General features: G+C 44.1%; 1 protein-coding gene across 1 annotated transcript in view; it reads right to left on the bottom strand.

Annotated features, from left to right (window-relative positions):
• LOC100762283 (proprotein convertase subtilisin/kexin type 5) overlaps window positions 1–25,270 on the bottom strand; it is a 421,198-nt gene that overhangs the window by 19,344 nt on the left and 376,584 nt on the right. Inside the window, exons 28-35 of the mRNA XM_027406556.2 lie at window positions 21,411–21,491; window positions 18,540–18,623; window positions 15,866–16,061; window positions 12,394–12,611; window positions 6,524–6,760; window positions 5,657–5,884; window positions 4,694–4,871; window positions 554–765 (exon numbers count right to left, since the gene is read on the bottom strand). Of these exons, the coding sequence (XP_027262357.1) occupies window positions 554–765; window positions 4,694–4,871; window positions 5,657–5,884; window positions 6,524–6,760; window positions 12,394–12,611; window positions 15,866–16,061; window positions 18,540–18,623; window positions 21,411–21,491 (1,434 nt within the window). The remainder of the gene's footprint in view (window positions 1–553; window positions 766–4,693; window positions 4,872–5,656; window positions 5,885–6,523; window positions 6,761–12,393; window positions 12,612–15,865; window positions 16,062–18,539; window positions 18,624–21,410; window positions 21,492–25,270) is intronic.

The following is a 25,270-nucleotide window of genomic DNA, read 5'->3' as shown; positions in this document are numbered from 1 at the left end:
AGAGAGAGGGTGCGACGTGGGGTCAGTCGGAGGAAGGAGGGTGCTTGGGGCCTGCCCTGGAAGTGTGTCTGCTTCTCTTCCCTTAACTCATCCCTGCTTCCTGTCTGCTGGGAGCTGATCTTCTCTGCTATATGACAAGATCCTGCTACCAAGGTGTTCTGCCTGGTCCTCAGCTGTGCAGCCAGCTGACTGGAGACTGAAGCCTCTGCAGGCACTAGCTGAGACAAGCCCTTCTCCCCTTAAGTTGTTTTTCTCAGGGATTATTCAGAGCGATGAGATCATACAAGTGGAGAAGGAAGTTGGGAGCAGGAATAGAGCAATGATCTCTGTATTATCAACCTTGATAGACAGGAAATTTGGAAGGCAGCAAGGATGCTGCAGAAGTGGAGAGTGGAGAGAGAGTGTGCTAATGCTGGAGAAGCCTGAGGAAAAGTTGGGAAATAGGGGCACCTCCCCCCCCCCCCCCCCCCCCGCAACAAGGTAAGAGGGAGAGAGAGGGAATAAACAGGAAGGAAAAACCCCTCAAATTTCCATCTCATTTGCATATTCTCACCATCACATTTGTCACAAGTTGGGTGGCACCTCTCACAGGTCTGTGCGTGTTGGTCTGCAAAGTAGTGTTCTGGACAGGTGCGGTGACACTGTCCCTTGGAGCGCAGGAGAAAGAAAAATTTATCGCAGGACTGGCAGTCTGTGGGCCGTGGGCCCCGGCATGCCTTGCAGCTCTTGTCACACTTCTCACAGCGACCGCTTTCTCCATAATATCTGAAATGAGGAGGGGAGCAAAGATATACAAATCTCAGACACACTCAGTCTCTGAGAGGATTGGCATGTGTTATAAAATGGCAAGAGAGGGACCTCAGCTAGTGAGGGGCAAACACCATGCAGACCGAGCTTTTGTCAATTTTACTGAGGGAAGGGAAGGGAAGGGAGGAGGGAAAGGGAGAGGAGAGAGGAGAGATGTGGGAAGAGAGAAAGAGAGAGAGAAAGGGAGAGAGGCAAACCCCTCCCTGCCTCTTCAGAGAAGCAGCGGTAAAGAGAGCTGGAGTGGGCAGAGCTTGTCTCCTAAAGGGGCCCTTTGCACCTGTGTACAGAGCCCGGGTACTGCCTACCATGTGTGTAGGGGTGATGCACTCTGCCAGGTCCCCCAAGGGGCGTGGCCAAGGTGTGCCTGGATGCTAACACTGTGTGTGTACAAGTCCCATGTATAAAACGGCACGGTGTCTGTATTAACCCTGCCTCCTCCTTTATGCTTTCAATTATCTCTAAATGGTTCTCAGTGACTCAGTGATAAATGCCACGGGAATGGTTGTTATGCTATACTGGCTCAGAAATAATGACAAGTAAAAAGCTATGTGTTCAGCAACAGATGCATTGTTTTTGAATATTTCCAGTCCCTAATCAAGTGTGGAAGCCGAGGATGTGGAGGGCTGAATGGGCTCTGCTTGAACTAAGGGCTGTGTCAGACAGGGTTTATTCACAGGCCTGGCCTCTTCGGTCTCTTCACTCCACCTTCCTCATGGAATCATTGCCAAAATGCTAATGAATCCAGTAAGTGTGGGTTCTCTTTCCTGTACACTGAGTGTTATAGCCCTCCCCAGGCCCCGGCTGTGTGTGAACATGGAGCCGGAAGCACCTATGATAAGGCCAAAGTCACACACGGTTGTGGCTCAACAGTTCTCTGCCACCACTGCCACTGCCTGTTCTTCCTTTGACGGCTCCAGATTTAACTTTAACCTTTGCTGAGCCACACCCTGGATGGAAGAGCATTCCTTTCCTTTCATCATTATCATCATCATCATCATCTTCATCATCACCATCCTCCAACATCATTTGAATAGACTGAATCTCCTATGTATAGTCAGACTGGACTTGAACTCCTGTTGTAGTCCAGGCTGGCCTCAAATTTGTAGCAAATATCTTGCCTTCAAATGCTATGACTTGTCGGGAGCTGTGTGGCCTAGTTTTGGACCAGTATATGAGTGCTTGTCTGATGGGTCTCCAGATGAGGCAAAAGCCCAGGGAGACAGTCTCACTTAAGCCCATGGAGACAGTCTCACTTGGCAAGGACTTTGGGACAGTGTAGAGTACTGCTGGGATCTTGAAGCCTGCATGCTCTCCTCTCTCTCTTACTATTGATGATTCTCTTGTTTGTTTTAGTGTCATTTTGTCCATAATACATGAGACAGATGTGATCATTCCTAGAAACCCTTTTTTTCTCAAATAATTTTCCCTAAAATTCTTTGGGAGCTGATGCTTCTCAGGTTTCTTGTCTAGGGTTGCCAGCTGTCACTCTAGACCCCAGGAACTGTTCTGATTCAGTGCTGACAGGATGGGAGCAGAGCAGACCTATCTCTGTAAAAATGTTTTGAATGAGATTGCTATTCTTGAAAGTACGTGCCTATGTCAATCACCTTTTAGTTTTGTAAAGACAGGATGCACCTGGCTCGATATTTCGCCAAGCTAGCAAAATGGTAAGTGTTGTTTTGGTTTAAAGACATTTTGATGTAAAAGTTGGGAAAAACCATATTCAACATATTTGTTTTTGCTGAAGGTTAACATTGGAGAATGGGAAAAACTTGTTTGTTTGTATGGAAAACAATCTTGTTTTTGATTTATAAATAAAGATGTCTGGAGCTATTCGGGGCTGGCCACTTGTGTGAAACTCATCTGGTGGTTGGATAATTCATTTCTTTGAACCAATGCCCCTTCTCTACCTCAGGACCGGAACCCAGGCTGTAGCAGGATCTGGCAATGACTACAAGCATGTGCCACTACACCCAGCTCAAAAGGCAATTTAAAGTGTACCTCTGGATGGATCTTCTAATTTCTCAATTTAAAAACATTTTTAAATATGAGGCCATATGATTGATGCTGGCCTTTATAAAACAGATGTAAATCCCTTGGGAAGGATTTTTGGAGAGTCAACATGTTAGCAGTAACAACCACTCATTAAGCTCCATTGTGTACCTGATGATACCCTAGGGACTTCAGAAACATTTCATCCCGTTGAACATGAAAATGAACCAGAATGTGATGGTTAGAAGCTTAGGCTCTGGAACAAGTGTGCTTTCAAATCCAAGCAGTACCACCTAATGTAATGAGCTGTGTGCCCTTGGGTGGGTCACTCAATATCTCTGTGTTTCATATTCCTTATTTGTAACATGGAGTTATTACTAGCACTACAATTAAACACTAGAAAGCTGTTATACTAGTGACTAGGACTCTATGAATCGTGTATATTTGTGTTAGTTGTGGGTTTTTAAATTAATTCTCAAGGCATACCTTAATGTGGGAAATTACCATTGTAGGGGATGCTGTAGCCATGCCTGCTTAGGGGCTGGCTAAAGCATCCCCTGCAAAACCTTCCGAGCTTATATTGTCATCCCAAAGATTGCAGATTCAAAACATATATGGCTTAGAACATTAAGAGAACTTATTTAATATCAAATAGGAGATGGTATGAAAAGCCTCATTTGCCAACCCCAATATAACACAACTGTGCATCTGCTGAGGGTGAACAGATGCCTTCCAGATCAGATCAAGGTCTGAAGGACTCCAGAGGTTGTGTGGCTCATGTCTGTATCTTCATGATCCTTGTCTGGCAGTGGCGTGTCGCCATTAATGCTCATGGCTAGCACTTGCCCCAAATCACTGAGGCATTGACTCTGTGCTTCGTGTGTGGTGGCACACATGAAAAACAAGAGTTGTTTTTCTTCCAGGAACTTAAATTCCTTTTGATGAGGAGATGCCAGGACAAGGATAAGCCTTTGAAGTATAAAGTATGGGCTTTAACTCAGCTTATCCAGGCATACCAGGTGCTCTTACACTGACCTGTGTGGACTACACGAGTGAATGAATGAGATTTGCAGAAACATGAGCCAATATACAGCACTGAAATAAATGAAACATGCAGACACCATTTAGGGCTGAAGAAAGGTACCAATTGGGGTGAAAGCATCCAGGGACGGTCCTTCAGTTTGGGTCTGGAACCCCTCAGGGCCCCAGGTTACTAATTGGGAAAGAGTGGGAAGGGGTGTGGGATGCTGAGGAGGGCATGGCCCAATCAAGCCTTCTTCTTAGAGTGTTTGTAACCAGACCTGATATACACACCAGCAGTTGTTCTTAGCAGAAAAATAATCAAGTTCTTATTCACAAACTGCTTTGTATTAGCACTTCATATCAGCGTCAAGGTTGCGTTTAGAACCAAAGCTGCAGATTGTGGAGGTTGGATATTTGTGGAGGGCTGGCAGGTTGCAGAGTCCATGGGGTGTAAATGGAGATGGTAACTGAAATTGCTCCCTTTGTGCAATCAATGTCCCACCTGTACTGCTTAGGTTTTGCACATTAATGCAGAACCATACCATATCCTAAAACTGAAGGAAAAGAACCTCTATTAATGCATGTGGGTCATTAATGTAGTCATTCTGAGGGGAGGAGGAACCGCTCTGTAGTGGGACTGCAAGTATCTGTGGATTATCAGTGAGGCCAGGCCCTGAGGATGGTTAGTCACTTGGTCTGATGGGACCATCTGACTTAGTGTGTTTTCTCATGGAGACACACTATTTCTTCCTTTTCTTGCCCTGTGTTGTGTGGCCTCGCTCATATTTGCTCCCTACTCGCAGGGCGGCTTTACAGTGGCCCCCTTTCCTCATTGCCTTCTGGAGCAGCTGCAGAATGAGAAGGTCCTTACCCGTCCCTGCACTGCAGCAAGCACTCTTTGCCCAGTTGGAACCAGCCAGGTCGGCAGGAGTGGCACTGCATGCTGTGAGATCCTTCACAGGTCCTGCAAGAGCTGTGGCAGGGCACACAGCGGTGGCTGTCCTTGTCAGTGTGGTAGCCTTCTGGGCAGCTTTTCACACACGTCGTGTCTGTTGAAGAAGGAAAAGAGTCTGTTTTGACAGAAAGCCTGACCTGTGGCTCCCACACATCCTCTCTTTGGGCAAGGAGGCTCCAAGATACAAAGGTTAAATGCATGTAGACCTTGTCCCGAACCATGTCCTAAAGGGCAGCTGGGACAATTTAATATTAACAGTATATTTTTAAAAATTTAGACTTATTTAATGTGTATTAATGTTTTATCTGCCTCTCTGTATGTGTACCACATGTGTGCCTGAATCCACAGATGTCAGAAGAGGGCATTGGATCCCCTGGCAGTGGAGTTTCAATGAGTGTGAGCCATGGTGGGTGCTGGGAATTGAGTCTTCTGCAAGAGCAATAGGTGTTCTAAACCACTGAGCCATTGCTCGTTGTGTCAATGCAAATTTATTAGTGCTGACAATGTCCTGTCTTGTGTAAGAAATTGTCCCTGTGCTAGGAAACATAGAGCAAAAATGTTCACAGGAAAGAGACTGAAGTGTGTCTAGTTTACCCTTCAGTGTTTCAGGGAAAAAGGTAGATTGTGGCTTAGCACAGGCAGGCTCACGGGGAGGGTGGAAGATGAAAGTTAGTAGTGTGTGAAGTGTGAAGTAGTGTGTTCCTTTGACCATCCCACCTTGTCTGTTTTCTGTAGGTTTGAAAAATGTTAAAGAAATGTAAAGAAAAATTTAAAAAGGACAGAAAGAAGTTAACAGCCACTGGGCATCAGCCATCATGTCCTGCAGGCTCACACAGAGAGGAACAGCACGGCTGGCCTTGGACATATGTTACAACTCACTGAGAAGAAGTGTCTCTCCGGGGCAGGTATAGCACTGGTCCTCGGCAGGCCCTGAGCAGCGGGAACACTTCCTGTGACACGGCTGGCACCTGTGAGTGCCCTCATCCCAGTACTCGACAGCCGCACACTCCTTGGGTGCCTTGCAGACCTCATTCACTATTGTCAGGCCTTCCTGACAGGCCAGGCAGGTCCAAGCTGATGAGCAGCTCCGGCAGAACTCGAAGCAATCTGCAGGTATGGCAGCCAAGCAGAGGATGGTGAGAGACAGTTAAGGTAGGGACAGCCTTTTAGGAAATGAATTCCTTTCTCCTGGAGACTTGTAGGGTTTTGGGGACATGGTCGCTCATCACTATGAGCAAGGTCACAAACCAGCATGTGGCCTTTCCACTATCAACTTAGAGCACCCTTTAAAAGCTCACCGGCTCTTGGAAACCTTTACATGGGGAATCCTTTTGGATGGGCACATGCCATTAGAAAGGCCTTGTGATCTGTAAATAGCTAGATTCACATGCACAAAGCTTATGAATGATGCATTTTAAAAATGAACTCTTGCCAGGGCTATGGTGTCACACATCTTTAATCCCAGCATTGGGGAGGCAGAGGCCAGCAGATTTCTGTGAGTTTGAAGCCAGCCTGGTCTACAGAGCAAACTCCAGGATAGCTAAGACACAGAGAAACCCTGTTTAAACCCTCTTCGAACAAAAGAAAACAACAAAAAAGAACTCTTTCAAAATTGGCTTCCTTGGGCGGGAAGGGTAGGGGTGTCCTGAGAGCTGTGACTGGGTACTATGGTGGCCCTAGAGCACGCTTTGTGTAGACAGGCTTCCCAGCCACCTTTGCTCGGTCATGCAGCCTGGAAATCCTTACCTTTACATTCATCATCTGCCTCATCTTTGTACGTTCCCTCAGGGCACATATCCAAACACAGCCCTTTGTAGAGAACCTTGGAAGTATCAGCACAGGCCTTACAGTCATCCTCCTTGGGGCCTTTGCACTCCAAACAATTTTCATGGCAGGGGACACACTGGTGCAAGTCGGGATAGAAGTGCTTGGGACAGGACTCATAGCATGTGTCATCGTATAGGAAGAAATTAGGCATACACTCTGAGGAAAGGAGGAAAAGGCAGGTTATCCCCAGGGATCCATGAAAAGAATTCATCACTCTTGTAGTGGGCTAGCCCATTTCTAAGCTCTCTGAGCCTCTTGGCCTAGGATAACATTTGCCTCTCTCCATCCAGCCAGGGTGCATCCCCAGTATCTAACAATCTAAGCCTGGCACAGAAGGCCACTGTGGTAGTTTGAATATATTTGGGCCCTATAAACTCAGAGGGAGTGGCTCTATTAGGAGACATGGCCTTGTTGGAGGAAGTGTGGTCTTGTTGGAGGAGGCTGGATGTCACACACCTATAATCCAAACCTTGAGGCTGGAGGGCACACCTTTAATCCGGCACACACTTTCTATTGAAATTGTATCACTGTGGGCTTGGGCTTTGAGGTTTTTATCTGAAGCTTCACTCAGTGTTACAGTCAGTTGCCTCTGAGTCAAGATGTAGAATTCTCAGCTCCAGCACTAGCTCTGCTTGCATGCCACCTCACCATGCTCCCTGCCATGACAATAATTGGCTGAACCTTTGAAACTGTAAATGACTCCCCTCAATTAAATGTTTTCCTTATAAGAGTTGCTGTGGTCATGGTGTCTCTTCACGGCAATAAAAACCTAACGAAGACAACGACACACAGTCGTTCTATGATCTTGGACTTGTGCTATGATGTGGCCTGCATCTTTCAGGTGTAAAAACTTCCAGAGCTGTGGGAAATAGTGCCGGTGGGGATGCTGGAGGCATTTCTCAAAGATCTGGGGGAAATGAATGTCCACATATAGAAGAATGAAACTAGATCCATACCTGTCACCCCGCACACAAATGAACTCCACAAGGACCCAAAGCCTCAGTATGAAATCAGAACACTGGAATTTCTAGAAGAAAACTGCCAGTACTATACAATATGTAGGTTCAGGAAAAGACTTTCTGAATAGGACTTCATTTGCCCAGGAATTAAGGCCAACAACTCACAAGTGGGATCTTATAAAATTAAAATGCTTCTGTATACCAGAGGAAGCAATCAGTTGCACAAGAAAGAAGCCTACAGAGTAGGAGTGAATCTTGGAAAGCTGTACATTTGACAGAGGATTAATATCTAGAACATACTAAGAGCTCAAAAGATTAAAAAAAAATTCAAGAAAACAAATGACCCAACTAAGAAAATGGGCTATAGATCTGAACACAGAATTCCCAAAAGAATTCCCAAAACTAAAAATTTTAAAGAAATACCTTTAAAATCTTCAACATAATTAGCCATCATGGAGATGCAAATTAAGATTACTGTGAGATGTCATCTGAGATTAAGAAAACAACTGACAACAAATGCTGGTGAAGACATGGGGAAAGGAGAAACATCACTCACTGTTGGTGATTGAAAGCTGGTCCAGCCTCCATGGAAATCAAGATGGAGAATTCTCAAAAAACGAAAAGTAGATCTACTATATGACGCAGCTATACCACTCCCTGGCATAAAGGACTCAACATCCTTCTCTACTACAGGTTCTTGCTCAACGAGGTTCACTGCTGCTCTAGTCACAATAGCTAGGACATGGAAAGATTCTAGATGTCCAACAAATAGAAAATGAAAATGTGATGCATAGACACACTGGAATATTATTGAGATGCAAATAAAAATCAAATCATGAAATTTGTGATTAAATCATGTAAATGCATAGAACCAGAAACTATTATACTGAGCAAGATAAACCAGGCCAGAAAGACAAATACTGCATTTTCTTTTGTATTTGTGGGCCCTTTTTTCCTGAATCTTTAGACTTTAGTATGTAACCCAAAGGAGCTGCAAAAACCAGGAGGGTTAGAAAGAGTCATGGCGGTATAGGAGAGAAAGAGCTCTGGAGAAGGATCTAAAAGGACACAGGTACTATGAGGGGGAAAACTTGGATGAGGGTCTGAACTTGTGGGAGGGAGGGAAGATAATTCAGAGAGAGAGAGAGGAGTAGGAGGAAAGATATATACCACTAAGGGTATTTGGAAAAACCATAGGAAAATGTTATATTTTATAAGCTTTACTTTAATAGACACCACACACACACACATAAAGTAATACAAGAGCCTATTACTGTCTATTTATTGGTGTGTGTGTGTGTGTGTGTGTGTGTGTGTGTGTGTGTGTGTGTGTGTGTGCACGTATATGCACACATACAAGTGTGCATGCAGGTCAGTATAGCTTGAATGGAATTAAAATAATGTTCCCCTCAAGAGCCATGCACTAACAAAAATCCCAGGCAAGGGAAGCTCCTTTTTAAGTTGTTGGTCAGGGCTGTCTAAGAGACTCCTCGGTACCATATAGGTTATTGTTGCCTCCCAGAAATTGAAGATTAGACTCTATTGCTGAAGATACCATGTATTTTAGAAACATGACCTGGAGGATATGATCTGAAACTGAGCTAGAAGTCTCTTCCTTGAGGACTATCTCTCATAGTATCAGAAGGTCAAATGCAAGTTGCCAAAGGAGAAAGCTGAACCATAACAATGACCAGCCCAGCAAGATAGCCCCATGTGCAGTAGCGACATTATTATCTTGGGGATAGCCAATTAATGTGGGAGCTTTGTAACCAGTGAGGTTAAGATATCCTTTATTAGATAAACGCCAGCCAAACACAAGCCAGAGCGTGCCAGTGACAGCAAGGCAGGGAGGCCAGAGAGAAGGGACTCCCATGTGCCTTGTCTGTCCCTTTAAACCCTATCTCTCATCATCCTGACCTCACCTTGACCACACCCTAATGGGTGTGGTCAGGCTTTCCTGTAGCCAGCTTCTAGCAGGCTTGGCTTACACTGTCCCCTACAGACAATAGCTGTCTAATTGGACTTAAGGCCTGCTCAATAGGAAGTAATTTATATCTGGTATGGTAAACCCAGCCAACTACTTGTGGCTGGAGAGGTTATAGACCATAGAGCACAGCCTGCTACTGTCATTGTCCTAAACCAATATGATTTCTAACTACATTCTTTTATGTTGTTTGTTTGTTTGCTTATTTGCTTGAGACAAGGTCTCACTATGTAGATCTGGTTGTCTTGGAATTTACCATGGAGCTCAGGGTGGCCTCGAACTCACAGAGATCCATCTGCCTCTACCTCTGCCTCCCAGATGCTGGGATTAAAGGCATGCACCATTACGCCCAGCTTTCTAACTACATTCTAAAGACTACACTCACAGATAAGCATAGCTCTCATTATACTTCTTGGAGAAGCTTCATTTTGCATCAGGTACTGTACAGATCTACAATTGGTCAAAATGCAGAGAATAAAAGATCATGGGGCAATCATCCCTAACTGGTATATCTACAACACAACCTCTGTACCAAAGGCTCAAGAACATTGAGAAAGAGGGGTGAGATTATAAGAGCCAGAGGACCAGGATATCTGCTGCTAGAAAGTGTCTTCTAGATGTGACAGGGAAGCTGTACCCATGAAATCTCAACAAAATGGTTGTGTAAACAAGACCTACATTCTGCAACACCATCCAACATGGGGAAATGGACAGGGGAAATTTCACAAGGTCCCACCCATATATGGCTTTCACCCCTGATAAATGATCCAATCCCAAGTAGTCTGCCCTAAACACATGTACATAAGAAAAACACTAAATGGCTCAGTAGAATATATGTATATGTGTATTATAGATGAAATATTATGTATAGTGTTATCATATATATATATATATATATATATAGTCTATAATAATTCTAGAAGAAGAGTTCATGAACTTGAGAGTGAATAGGAGACGACACTGGAGAAGCTGGAGCAGGAAAAGGAGGGATAAGAAGGTAAGTACACATGAATCAATGTATGAAATTCTAAAAGACAAATAGATTGAAAAGTAGTCACAAATTTTTGAAACCGTGTCAAGGACCCCCAAACTTGATTTCCAAGGCAGGAAGCTTGGGAATTTGTTGATTTTTCATTCTTTGATAGGCTAGATCCTTGGACAGATGTTTAATCAACATGAAGAATGCACTGCTAGCCACTTTTTGTGTTCCTTCTCTTACTAGGGATGGGTTTGGAAAATGCTGTAGATCACACTAAGTGAAACCTTCGGATAGGACTAGACTCCTTTTCTTGGGAGCTTGTTCCAAAGATCTGTTTAATCCATAGCATTGTCCCTCAGTTTAAAGTCATCTAAACTTATTCTTTAAATTTATATTGTATGTTGTATGTATGTGTATGTATGTGGGATGTGCCCACATTGGAGCAAGTATGGAGGTCAGAGGTCAATTTGCAGGAGTTGGCTCTCACTTTCCATGATGTGGGGTCAAAGGTGGGGCCGCCTTTACCTTCTGCTCCATCCACCTTTCTCCCACAGCTTTATAACTCTTTCTCTAATCACTTCTGTGCTTTTGTTTTTATGTTTGAGACAGAGTCAGTCTCTCCTATGAGACCTTGAACTCAGAGTGGGGTTTGAGGATCTTATCTGTAAATCAGTGCCCTGGGTAATATTATGTATGAACTACAATTCTCAGAAAAAAATGCAACAGCTGTGTTGAAGAGTCTAGAAGCCTGGCTGACTGATTAGGACTTTGCTGTTGTGGAATGTTGCAATGTTGTAGATCTATAATCAAATTATCTTAGGCTTTCTTTAGCTCCTTAACAGCCATCCATTGCCCACCTCTGTGTGCGACTGTCAGGTAAATTCCTCTGGAATGTGTAAACTGAACAACTCATTAACATCTAACAACCCCAAAGCCATGACTGTCATCGGTGGTATGTGAAGCCTATAGCAGAGATGTCCTCACCATGCTGTAACCCTCCTACCCGCTGTTACCACTAATGCTTTTGAAGAGCCTTGATTCATGACTTCCTTTGGCTCTGAGTAGGAAAACATCATGAACCTGTCACATTGGAACATGCCATATAGAGTAACCTGAATTTGTGTTCCTAGTCCATGGTCATGCATGTTTTCCCCAGAATAAATGTTGCTTATTCCCTTTGAGGTGAGAATCGAGCATATTTATAAGAACACTTGCTTGTCTTATTTCACAGAGTCCACAAGGGAAGGAGTATATTGCACCCTCCACTTCCCCAATGATAGGCCAGTAGATGTTAATTTCACTGAAGGTGGAGATTGATTCTTTTGGTTCTCAGATAGTGGCTCCAGCCAGTGGCTCCTCAGGGCCAGGATCCCTTGGGATTGTGAGAATGCTTTTTCTTGGTTTTCTATCAAAGATACTAGTCTACCAAGGGCCAATATTCCACAGATCCCCCTCACCCTGTAAAACTTTTATGCAAAGGAATTCAAATCATTTTATCTTCTCCACCTAGTAAAGCTTTGGGTTATGAAGAGCTGCCCCATGCCTCTTCCACATTCCACAGACTTGATGGTCCAGAGAGGCTAACCACTTGTTCAACTTCTTTCACTTTTTCCCACAAATTCTTTTAAAACTAGCCAACTGTGAAAGACTTGGGTGGGACCCCAGCCAATGGGGAAAGGACATAGTTTTCCTACATTAGGATAAAAACCTATCAGATTTCCTACTTGGTGTGCTTGCTAGACCAGTTTGGTCATAGCACAATCTTTTTAGGAAAAGAAATTGCCTGGGCAGATTCCTTTCATTTTGTTCATGTGTTTCTTTGTGCAAGAGAAAGAATATTCTTTTCCATCAGCAAGCTTCCAGGTACCTTTGCAAGTTTTCTCATGGATGCAGTCCTGGCACATTTCTGGACAGTGCTTACAGACTCCTTCCACAGCCACATGCTTTTCAGGGCAAGTTTCCCAGCACACCCCATGGTCTAGCACGAAGTCTCCTTCACAAGAGTGACAGTTGGTAGCATTGCCTTCACATGTTCTGCAAGGGGAGCTACAGTGTTCACAAACACCATCTTTTGCATAGAAGCCCCTACAGAAAGAAGGAAGATTGCAATTAGACCAATTACAGATGGATTGCTGCTGCTGACAAAGGGATTCAGATTAAAAGGAAAGGATGCTGCTCTTGTCAATCAAAATGAACCCACAAGACTCATTGAGGGAAGGTTGTGAAAACAATGTTCCAGAAAAATAAAATGAAAGGGGCAGGCATCTCCCTTGGGAATTTGGTTTGTTTAAAGCTATTGAATTTGTCTAAAATGTTGTCATTTGTCTGATTTCCTATTTATCCTCAAATTGTCATTATATTTTCCTCTCTGTCAGATCGTTACAATAGAAAATACTTTAATATGCATGCACGCATGTGCACACACACATATCTATTAATAGAGATTTCAAAACCATGTCTGACTCTAGAAAACAGCTTTTGGTGTCTATCATTTAAGAGATCTAGGGCTACGTTTCATTTTTTATATTGTATTTGATTTGTGTGGGATATAGTATAGTATATGTGTATGTGCTCCTGGGCACATGTGTAAATGTATGTGTAGAAGATCATGAGTGACATTGGGAGCCTTCCTCCATCATTCCTCACCTGATTTCTGAATCTGGGGTTCATCACTTTTGCTAGACTGACTGGCTGGAGGGTTCTGAGGATTCTCCTGTTTCTGCTCCTCAGTACCAAGATTATAGGTGTGTGTCACAGTACCTGGCATTTATGTGGGTGCTGGGGATCAAACTCAGGCCCTGTTGTTTATGTAGAAAGTACTTTATCTACTAGTAATTATTATTACTATTATTATTATTTATTATTATTATTATTATTATTATTATTATTATTATTATTGACAAGGTCCCTCAATGTATAGCCCTGACTGTGCTGGAACTCACTGTGTAGACCAGGCTGACCTCAAACTTACAGAGATCCACTAAGAAAGAGTTGGGAACAGGCAATAGTAACTACATGAGGAACAGCCATGACAACTGTTCAATTCCAAGGTGGCAGAGGCTAGTAGGGAGCAGTAACTGTGGAAGTTCATCTCTAACCCTCACTTCTGTTTATGATGTGAGCACTGCTAGCTGTGCCACTCCTGGGGAAACAACAGAATTCATGTGAGAGTTTATGGAATGGTATGTTTGAAACTCTCAGCACAGTGGCTGTGCTAAGACATCACAAGTAATCAAAAACTATGGCTGTTTCTAAAGGATTTCTTCATCTCCCTGGTGTGTGAGGGGTGATGTCATACCAATTTGTTTTTGATCCTGGAGGAGTATGACATTGATCGGTATAAACTTGACCTACTAGACTAAGGATTCTGCAGGGTCCCATTCTGTGCAGCATATCCACTTTGTTGTGACGTGTACTTGTCCATAAACAGATGGTTTTGTTATCCAGTTGGTTGGTTTTACAGTGCACATGTTCAAACAACATTTATCTGGAAGGGTAATGATAGGCAACACCCTCAAGAAGAAATTCACTCCAAACTGACATTTTCTATCTCCATGGGAAGCTCCTTGAGACTAACTCAGGAGGTTTGAAAGGAGAATCAATAAAATCCAGGAGCAAACAACTCAGAAGTCTCAGGAAGTCCCTGAAATTGACTAGACATACAAGGTCCTTCCCTCTCCTCAGCTATATAAACAGTAAGGCCTGTTGAGGAAATAAGACTCTCCAGCCTGCCTACCCACCTGTAAGTTGTACAGAGGGCTCCAGGGTTCCAGGTTTCATGAGTGTCACTCATCCTGGAGTGAGTTTTGATAATGCAGCTTCCTCTGAGTTGTCCCTGCTCCTGTAAGTAACCCCTCACCCATACTCCTGCAAGTAACCTCATTTGCCAAATTCGACTTTTGTAGTGTTATATTTTTGTCTGTCATTGGTTCCCCATTTGGGGTAAGCACATGTTTATGTCTCTCCAGGAAAGTGTCACACAACAAAGGATGAATACAGTACCACATCCATATAACATATTACATTATACTGCTATATTAGCTTTATTTCATTAACCTCTCAGTATGCTTAATTTATAAACTGAACTTTATCATGGCTATAAAATAATGCATCAGTTACACCTAGGGTTTGGCACTTTGCAGTCCTCTTTTTTTTTTTTAAATTTTTAGTATTTTGGTTTATTCAGCCCCAGTTTATCTGTGTATGAAACCTTGGTTGTCCTGGAACTTGCTCTGTAGAACAGGCTGGCCTTGAAATCCTAGAGATCTGCCTGCCTCTGCCCCACCACAAGTGCTGGGATTAAAGGCGGGCGCCATCACTGTCTCAGCACTATGCAGTTTTAGGCATTATTAAGAGGACTTGGAATGCTACAAAGGTAAGAGCAGATGACAGATTTTCATCCTTGTTAGAAACAGGTTTAGAAAGTAATACACCTGGATGATGGCATTGGAAGGAAATCTGAGGAAAGGAGGGAGGGAAGGAGAGGGGACAGTCATCTCTTGTGCTGCTTGTCACTACATGGGGAGGTGCTGCTTGTAGCTGAGGTAAACAATGCAAACTGAGGCTCTTCTGGGTCAGCCAGGGAGGGCAGCCAAGGAAGGAACAAGAACAAAATGGAAATAGGGGTCTTCTGGTGAGCCTGGTACCACCAATGTCACCAGTGTGAGCCTTCATGTGAGAGGATTGTCATTTGGCCCAGTGCAGATTTTGTTATGTTTTGCTAAATTTGTTACCTCTGGTCTGTGGTTCTCTTCCCTCACAGGTGACTAAAGGGATTTTAAGTTAGAGGGCTGAGAAAACCATAGCAATCAATGCATAAGTAGCTACCATTACTACTTATAATTCAGAACTCATTTGCTTGAAAGTTTAGAAGAGGCTCATATCACAACTGCATTCATGATGCAGAAGAGATCCTAGAAAATTCAGTTATTGATACAAGCTGGGAAAAGAATAGCCAGGCTCCACAGAAACACGTTTTGGTCAATGCAGAGCCCTGTGTGTGACAGCCCATACCACATAGACTCTGGCTGCACTATCCAGGTTTGTGTAAGAACGGTGTGCCACTCACCCAGTGATGAGATTGCCTAATGATGCTTTCCTAAGAACACATCCTCCGTGCCTGTGCAATGCAGGTCACATGACTATCGTCACAGAAATAAGAATACATGTGTTGACAAATCAAAGGGAGAAGTGGGCATCTGGCCTCTTGTAAGTCTTGGCCACTGTGGGCCCACAGTGATGTCACAGTCAAACAAATGTCATTTATGTGGGTGCTCTGACTGTGCAGAGAGTTCTCTGAAGAGGAAGGAGATGCTCTGAGGTACTGCAGGGACACTTACTCTGGGCATTGATGGTAGCACCTGCCCTCATGGAGGAGCAGAGGGTTGTCCGGCTGACTTTGGCACCTTTGGCAAAGGTCGGCTCCAGAGCAAGAGGCACAGTCCTCCATACAGTTCTCACAGCTGCCACTCCTGACTGAGAGCCAAGTGCCTTGGGGACAGGAAGAAACACAGGTGTGCAGCCATAGGTATGTACCTAAAAATCAGGGCAGGAGGACAGAGTACAGCTGTCATGGTCAGTCCTGATATCACACATGTTATCCAGAGGATTGTCACCCATAGAGGACACACATACACACACACACACACACACACACACACACACACACACACACACACACACTAGCTTTTTCAAAGTTCAGGTATTTGGAACAGTATTTCAGGCTTATAAAGTATTTATTTATTTACTTTTATTAGTCCATTAGATTAGTTAGATCTCTGAGAAGGAAATGGGCCACAAGGGACTTTGCGCTGCTTCTTTTTTACAGTCTGACATCAGATCCCAGTGACCACAGGACTTCCCTTTGTCCTGTCATCTAGATAGCCACATGGGAGCTGCTCCATGCGGTCCCCTTTTCTGTCTCCTCCCCATCTGTGATGGACGAGACTGAAGTGGCAGCAAAATTTCCAGACATCTTCCACTTCAGCACACGCTCCATCCATTTCTATGTGTGGTTAATTGGAAAGGAAGGTATTGTTATTCTCAAAACCAAATGTGGGCTGGTAGGATGGTTCAGCAGGTAAAGGTGCTTGCTGCAAGACCTTATTAACTGAACTTAAGCCCTGGGAACCACATGGCTGAAGGAGAGAACCAACTCCTGCAAGTTGTCATCTGACCCCCACATGTATGCTGTGGAATATTTACACTCACACTCATAAATAAATAAATGTAATAATTGTTTAAAAACTAAGATGTTCATGAGATCTCAGTAAAATGCTTAACACGCAAAGGTGAGAATGTGAGTTTGGGCCCTAGAACCCACATCAAAAGCTGGGGACAGTCATGAGTACTTGTAATCCCAGGACTAGGGACATAGAAAAAGGAAGATGCTGTGCTCATTGACCAGCTAACCAGCTTAGCTGAATTGGTGATCCCCAAGCCAAAAAGAGACCTGTCTGAAACAAAACAAAACAAAACAAAACAAAACAAAACAAAACAAAACACCAACTTGGAAGGTCATCTTGAGGAACACCACCCAAATTTGATCTCTAGCTTCCACGTATATGTCCACACATGTGCACATATGTGGACTGGTGCACAACACACACACACACCCTACAAAATAAATAAATGATATAAAGGATAAACAAATAGGGCCAGATGTGTGGTGGTGCATTACTTTAATCCCAGCACTTGGGAGGTGGAGACATACAGATCTCTGTGAGTTTGAGGCCAGTCTTTGCTACATTGTGAGCTCTAAGCCAACTGGAGTCACAAAGTAAGGTGGTTTCAATAAATAAATACAGGGATACTGTAAAAATAATAAGAAAAATTAAAGCCATCTCAACTAAAATTCTAAAGCATCTTGTTTCAGTTTCTGGGTGTAGCCACTTAATGTACTTCCAGCCTTCATGCATCGACCGTTTTGAATGCTGTTTTGTGTGAGATCTCCCTACCACATTCCCTGATTCAGGGCTTCAACCTAAGTCTCAGTTGCTTGAGGTCAGCTCAGGTCTGGAACACTAAGTCAAAGCTGTAGAAGGAAAGGTCTCAAAGGCATAAAAACTGTTAAAGTGTATTGTTGTGGTTCTCCGTTTTATCATTGATTATTGTTATTCTTTTCTTGTGTCTGATTTGTAAATTCAAGTTTATCACAGGAAGTATGTATAGGGAAAATGGTCCACACAAGACTTGGTTCTATTGTGGTTTCAGATAGTTATTGACGTTACTGAAACACATTGCCAGAGAATAAAGGGTGGATGGTATTAATAACATTGTACATTCATACACGGTTCTTCTAATGATAATTTTTAAAGAAGTACTTTCAATTTTATTTTTAATTATGTACCTGTGTATGTGCGTATATGTGTGGTAGAATATTATTTTAAGGTGTGTGACTTTTGTTTATGATGCATTTGGTTAACTCTGTGAAGCTGTGTTACTGTGTCTGTCTAAAACACCTGGTGATCCTAATAAAGAGCCGAGCGGCAATAGTGAGGCATGAGAAAGGATAGGCGCTCCTTTCTTCCCAGCAGGTGGTTGGGAGCCACCCAATGTGGATGCCCAGTGTTTGTATAAATAAAGTACAATTTAGGAAATGACCTATTCTGTTGCTGCCCTTTCCCTCCCTTCTTAGCACTAAATGCAGAATCAGTGATGAAGGAGACCACAGTTTGTTCATCCTCACACTTATCCTCAGCCTTAACTTTACTTATCTTGGATAAAGGAACAAGGAACTCTAAAACTGAAGTACCCACAGATTCCAGAAAATTCTGTGGCCAAGACAACCCAAGACTTCACCATGCCTTTGGAGCAAGAAGAATTTCTTTGTTCCGGAGGCCTATTTTTATTACAGGTCACTGGTTTGCTGGGTGTGCTCCCAGAAGCCTGTGTGAAGGGAGGCTATGGTGGGACTAGATCAATAATACCATGTATTTGAAACCTCTACCAATGTGCAGGCCTGATGATGGTGCGTGGCTTCAGATTCCATCACCCCCCCCCCCACTGACCTACCTGTTGGACACGAAGTGCAGAGAATTGCAGATCCATTGCAGCTCTTACAAGAAGAGTGGCAAGGTTGATCTTGCTTTGTTGCATCTGTGTGGGCAAGAAACAAGTCAGACCTGGCCTGTCGCATAGTGTGTCACAGTACTGGAGGAGGCCTAGCCGTAACTTGGCTCCTCTTTTCAATTTTACACTAGCTGACCACTGTCTACTACCCACTGCTAAGATGTAGAATTCATGCATTCTTTTTAAAAACTCTTCCTTTGGACACTGATTATCAAGATTTCCCTTGCAGCCATTCAGTGACAGAAAGTGTGTATCTTACAGGAGAGTCATAACACGATGATTTAACAACTCATGCCGTTTTCACATGTGTAGGTGAATGTCCTTATGCTCGTGTGTTTGCACTCTCCCTCTGAGGGCATCTGAAGGCAAGCATTTCCAGGAAGCCACCTCAGAAAGTTCCTGGGACACTTTCTCATAACACACTGGCATCCCCATTCACCCTACTCAGTATACACTGAGACCTTCTCCTCTTCCTAGGAGTCTGCTACATGGCTCTCTACTCACACCAGTCATCAGATCCCAGCAGTGCCGCTTACCAGTAGGGTAACCATGGATACAGTAACTAAAGTCTCAGCCCTACTTTCCACGTCTCTAAAATGAGAGAAAATGGTTCCTCCCTTGAACTGTGAAGCTCAGTGAGACAGTGTGTCCTGCTCAAGGCTGGCAGTGTGGGAAGTACTTACTTAAAACACAGTGGCTCATCGAGACTGTGCATGAAGTATTTATTTAACACAGTGGTTCAGTTCAGACAGTGTATGTGAAGTGCTTAGCTCGGTGACTCAGTAACAGACATCCACTCTCTCCTTTCTCCCTTTCCTTTTCTTCAATTGTTCTTCCACCCCTTGTCTGAGGCTGCTTTAATTTCTTTCTTTCTTTCTTTCTTTCTTTCTTTCTTTCTTTCTTTCTTTCTTTCTTTCTTCCTTCCTTCCTTCCTTCCTTCCTTCCTTCCTTTCTTCCTTCCTTTCTCTCTTTCTTTGTTTCTTTCCTTCCTTTCTTCAAATCCTTTTCTTCCTTCTTCTTGTTTTTATTTTGTTTTTTCGAGACAGTTTCTCTGAAGCTTTGGAGCCTGTCCTGGAACTCACTCTGTAGATCAGGCTGGCCTCGAACTCACAGAGATCTGCCTGTCTCTGCTTCCCGATTGCTGGGATTAAAGGTGTGTGTCACCACCATCTGGCTTTCTTATTTTCTTAATCCACACTGGGACAGATACGGTGGAGGGTGGAGGGTAGGGAAGTGGGGGACATGCCTGGTTTCTATGGTGTCACTTATGACTGATTATAAAGCCGCTGAGCCTTGCTGGGGACAAGACTAGGGTGGAGTACAGATAGGTAGAGAGATATGATTGATGTGAATACACACGGGTAGTATGCACATGTAATGCACACAGCAGCATGCATATACATGCATAATGCACGTGTGTCTAAATGACTGCCCAAGCTGCCACACTGATGAGCAACAGCAGTTGTCACGAAAGTCCACAGGCTTCTTCTGGCGCTGAGGCCTTTTCACCTGGAGACAGCACTTGACCATAAGAAGAGGCAGAAGGAAGGCAGCAGCATGCTGGGATGCTCCGGGTGACATTCATCCCCGAGACCTGCAAAACTATGCTGTGTCTGGCCACAGGCTGATTTGCTGTGGACTTTCTCATTTTATACTAAAGAGTCTTATTCACAAAAATATGGGTTTTATTTTTCTATGTATTTGTGAAATCAGTGGATATCCACACACACACATACATATATATTTGTAATTATATGTATTTAACATTCTGGCAATTTTCCTTCATAAACTTGTTACAGAATTTGGCAATGTCCCCTTTTGTCCACCAGAGGGAGCTCTGAACACGCAGTTCACAGTAATTGAGCAACAGCAGCATCCAGGAGATTTGCTACAGTCACAATGAGTATATCAGGTTCCCATTTTTACCCCACTCCAGAAATTCTAACCTTGTTAACACTGATGAAAAAGAGAAAAGAATGGAAGGGAAAGAAATCTCTCTAACCAAAAAGTGGTACCCGTTAGTCCCAGGCAACTGAAGAAAACCAGGGTCCTTATTCTCATATTAAATAATTAATAGTCCGTATGGTTCTATATGTGGATACCAAATCTATTCACACTGACTATCACTTTGTATTGTGGAGTTTGCTTTTATGACTTTTTTTTAAAAATAGGGTCCTACTATGTAGCCCAGGCTGGCCCTGAACTTGTATGCCTACCACCCCAGCCTCCTAAGTACCTGGGTTACAGACATAATCCATAAAGCTTGGCTTGCCTTTCTCTTTTAAAACTCATCTTTTGGAGAGCAGGCTTTGCTGACAGGTTAGGAAACTCCTTGTTCCTTTTGACAGCTCTATAGTATTTTACTCTTCGGATGCATCACCTCCATCTCTTTTATCATAGCCATTTAGTCTTTCAGGCTTTGCTATTTCAAAGGATACCACAGTGACCAGGAAGGTATGTGTTGCTTCTTTAGCCAATTAAAGATTTGCAGGGATGGAGCCTGGTGCTGGAGCCCAGGGGCTCATGGCTGCTAGGCAGTGCCCTATTGCTGAGCTCCCTGTCCGGCCATATGTCTCTTTTCCTTGTCTTTCCCAGGCAGAGTCCTCAGTGCATCAAGAACGTCTTTGGATGTGTTGGGAACCTCTGTTGTTGGATGCACAGATCCCCCAAGTGCCCACTGATTTCTTATGACCCTCCTTTCTCCTCTGTCATGACATCCATGTCCCCATTGTCCTGGCCTTCTGGCTGCTGGGGTTGCTTTCTGTAGAGTAGAGATGGCTATGGGCGGTGACCTTCTCCCTATTTCCCTGTTACCTCTTTTGATTTGAATTTTCCACTTTCGTTGTTTCTGCAGCAGGTTCTTCACCAAAGATGGGTTTTCAGTGGGCACAGCTTCTTTTTATTAAAAAAATAAAGTGTTTTAATGACAGAAAGGACCAGGAAGAAGATAAGCTTCACCTACGCCCCCACCTCCCAGAAATAGCTGCTGTGTATTCTTTGACATCCAGATCCACCCAGAGAAATGCAAGGTGGAAGGACTTGTAGAATGAAATCATTTACACCCTCTACATATAGGACACGGAGCCTGCGTGTGCCATTCAATACTATAATATTATAAATGTCTCTTCTCTGAAGGCATCTTTCGAAAATGTTTTGCATATGTATTTGTATGAATCATATTTCATTTTCTGGGTTACATTTGTAGATTGCTTGGCCCCACATATCTGTTGTGGTTCTTACTGTCATGAAGCTGTGTGCACATCTTTGAGGGAATGCACTTGTGGCCGGTCAAGACTCTGGCTGTGCGAGGCGTCCCGACTTGTCTGTTAATGCCTGCTCTCTGGGACTATGTTTTTCTAGACCAATACTATTCTTTAGTGCTTCCTCCTCCAGCCACCAATTGCTTTCTTTTGTGCCCAGGTTTCTATGTGTAGGTCAAAAGGTCAGGAGACAGGGCTCTCAATGCTCTGTGGGATGTAAATGGTTTCTCAGGTCAAAGATGATGTGTGTAGTGGTTTCGTGCTCTCATTTTACAGATGAGGGAACTGAGGTTCAGAGAGGATAAAGAACAAACTCAGGGTTACCATGCTGTGAACAGCCAGGCCAGGATTTGAATGCACGACTCTAGAGTTATTGCTCTTACTGTGGTTATTTTTACTGTTACCTGTTTGCAGCGCTTGGATCCAGCCCAGGATCTCATGAACAGGAGGCAACTGTTCTACCATTCAGTCACACTGGAAGTTTCCAGGTCTGCCTATCATGAAAGCCCATGTCCACTAGAAATGTTCTTGAGCAATTAATTTCAATTTTAAAGTCATTTGAGAGAGATCAAAATAGTGTTCTGCTGGTGCGACAATGCTGATGTATAGTGTTGCCAATTCCTGTCGTGTAAACATTTCTGCCATAGCTAATTTTAGGCTGTCAATGGCCTGGTGATACACAATTCCTGGATGCTTAACAGTTAGCACAAGCCAGTACAGTGGTCCCTTTGTAGCACTGTGACAGGGGTCTGATTATCTCACAGGAGCATTTGCTCTTTGGCTTTCCTATTGGTTAAGTAACTAAAATGCTGCCATCCTTCCTAGATGAGGGCAACAAATCCCTTCTAGGAATCTGTGGCATCTTCAAAGTCACCTGCAGTTACTATTACACAACATTTACTTCTCCATGAAGATGTTGACTTTCCTCCCACAAATTCATGGACTCCAGTGTTTCCCAGAGCTAAGGAATTAAGATCAAAAGAGCAGCTAGTGGTGAGTTAGGATGTGGTCAAAGATAAAAACGTTTGTTCACCAAGCTTGTGCTTTGTAGATTAGTCCTTTGTCCCAATCTGTAATTAGAGCCTGATTTGACCTGGTTCTAATCAATGAGGGAAATCGGTGGGCTGGGGGACTCTCAGGCCTGTTTGCAGGAACTTTCTGAGACTACCAGAGGGGGAAACGCTCCAGTAGAGCAAAATGCTTTAACAGCGGCAGGGAAACTGTTTCCATTCCCAAGCCTGGTAAAGCTATGCCTCTGCAATCTGATGTCCTGATGCCTTTGGACATTTTAACAGCGCTACATGCAAGTCACCTGTTCAGTAAGTATTTCTGTCATTTAGAAACATTGGCCTAAGTGTTAGTGTTAGTGAGTGGGATCAAGGGCCTTCCTGTGACTTTTCTGATGGCTAGAAAACATAGTAGAGCCGCCATCCTTGAGACTCAGGGTATGTGGTGATCTCTCTACCCTTGGACTCTGGGGAGAAGGGAATCACTCTGGGGAGAGTGGCAAAGAATGAGGGATCTCTCACTGCTGTCATTGTCATCTTGTTTAGCCACAGTGCTAAGAAAAGAGTTACGTGAACACAGTGTCATTTGGTCTCAAGGTGACTTCCCCAAACACACACAGACCTATGCTCACTCCTTGGGCATGACCTTTGGATCTGAACATGGTCATGTTGTTTTTGTTGGAAGGAGTGTCGGAGAAGGAGTGGGCTGAAGCTCAGGCCATCCTAGTATTCTACCTGCATCTGAATCTGTTTTTTAAAAGTCCAAATGAGACTGAAGCCCTGGCTGATGCCACCTAGGCAGCTACATTTTCTTGTAAACACCCCGTGGTTTGGTCAAGGCTCCCACGAGACTGACCTAGGATGACTGAAATCTGTTCCTCATCATCTGAGAGGTGTGGCTAATTAGTGCTTGCTCTCTGGAACTCTCTCCCCTCTCCTGTTACACTCCTGACCTTGTTTCTAGGGGAGGAAGGCAGGAGAGATGGAGGCATTGGTGCCAATCCTCCCCACTCTTAAAGGGCTGCATTTCCCATTTGCTCGCCCTCTTGGTGCTTCAGCTGTGCAGGGAAGGTGCACTGTGGCTTTACCTTGCTTAGTGAGCAAACATCCCTGCTCTTTGCTAATGCTCTGCATGTCTTATTTCATAGGTCACAGAAATGGAAAGTGCAGCTATGTCATTCAACTTTATTGCTTTTGTCCAGCCACGAGAAACATTCTCATTGGCTCCCAAACTCCCTTGCTAGTGTGGGGGGTGGGGGGAGGATGGCAGGCTGGGTGTGGCACTCCGACAAAGGGGAACAATCAAAGTCTGATTTTTGCTTGCAAAATGCGTAGTCCAGTTGAAGAGACATGTAATCATTTGGGGAATCGAGTCGGCTCTGACTCTTGGCTCCCTTTACCTTTTCATCATCTGGACGCCAGATAAAATACAGATGTTGGGGCAAGAAGCACAGCACCAGACTGTTTCCCTCTTGGCTTTGTACTGCTTCTTAAAGCCCAAATGCCAGACCAACTCATTTTCAGCATTTTTGGTTCAGCTATAATTCACAGAAGATATCCCAATCTGGATTGAGTAACTTTCTTAGCCCTCTGTCGGACAGCCTAGGGTCCTCTGGCCTTTGGTTGTTGTCTTAGGAAAATCAGATGTGCAGAAGTGTCACAGTGGACAGCAGCTATGACACCCTTCTTCTGAAACTAGTAGGGGACCTTCCTCCTTGCCTTGTGTGGCCTCCTACAGCTGTCACTGTCTCTGTACTGTGTGGACCCTTGCCCCGAGATATGAAAACACCTTCATTTTTTTATAGCATAGCAGAATGTGAGTCAGACTCCTAGCCTAAAAAGGACTTGGGTTTTAGCCTTCTCAGACATGGAGTTATCATAGAACGATTATAATTACCTGGAAGGAAGCCCATAGTGGGGCTGCAAAGGTGGAGAGGTCAAGTCTAAAGGTGCCGAGGCAGGTGAATACCTTCGGGTCCTTCCAGTCCCAGCTCTCACATTTCTCCTTCCTCCCTGACACCTCCTTGAAGACCAGGCTTTCCCCATGTGCAACGGCAGAGTGCAGCACCCCTCCCCATCTACCCATGCTGGGCATCAAATCCAGGGCCCCATGCACACTAGGCAAGTGCTGGACCACTGAGTTATGTGCCCCCATTGCAGAAAGGGAGAGAAGCTTTCAAAACGCTAGTGCCAGTGCTCCAACAAGCTTGTCTGCTTAGCATCAGTTCCAATGTGTCAGGGTCACTGAGAAGGCCGCCCTGAGGTTAAAGGTTTCCTTTTTGTAGAGACACATGTGCACGGTAGAAGCTGTACTGGAGCCTTTGAGAAGATGGGAGTTAGGTCACACTGCACGTCATTCTTAGTAGCCCTCCCGCCTCTAGATCAGTCATATCTTGTCCTCTGCTTT

The sequence above is a fragment of the Cricetulus griseus genome, chromosome 3 (assembly GCF_003668045.3).
Source record: "Cricetulus griseus strain 17A/GY chromosome 3, alternate assembly CriGri-PICRH-1.0, whole genome shotgun sequence".
Classification (NCBI taxonomy): domain Eukaryota; kingdom Metazoa; phylum Chordata; class Mammalia; order Rodentia; family Cricetidae; genus Cricetulus; species Cricetulus griseus.
The sequence above is the reverse complement of the archived record's forward strand: the minus strand, read 5'-3'. Positions and strand labels throughout refer to the sequence as shown.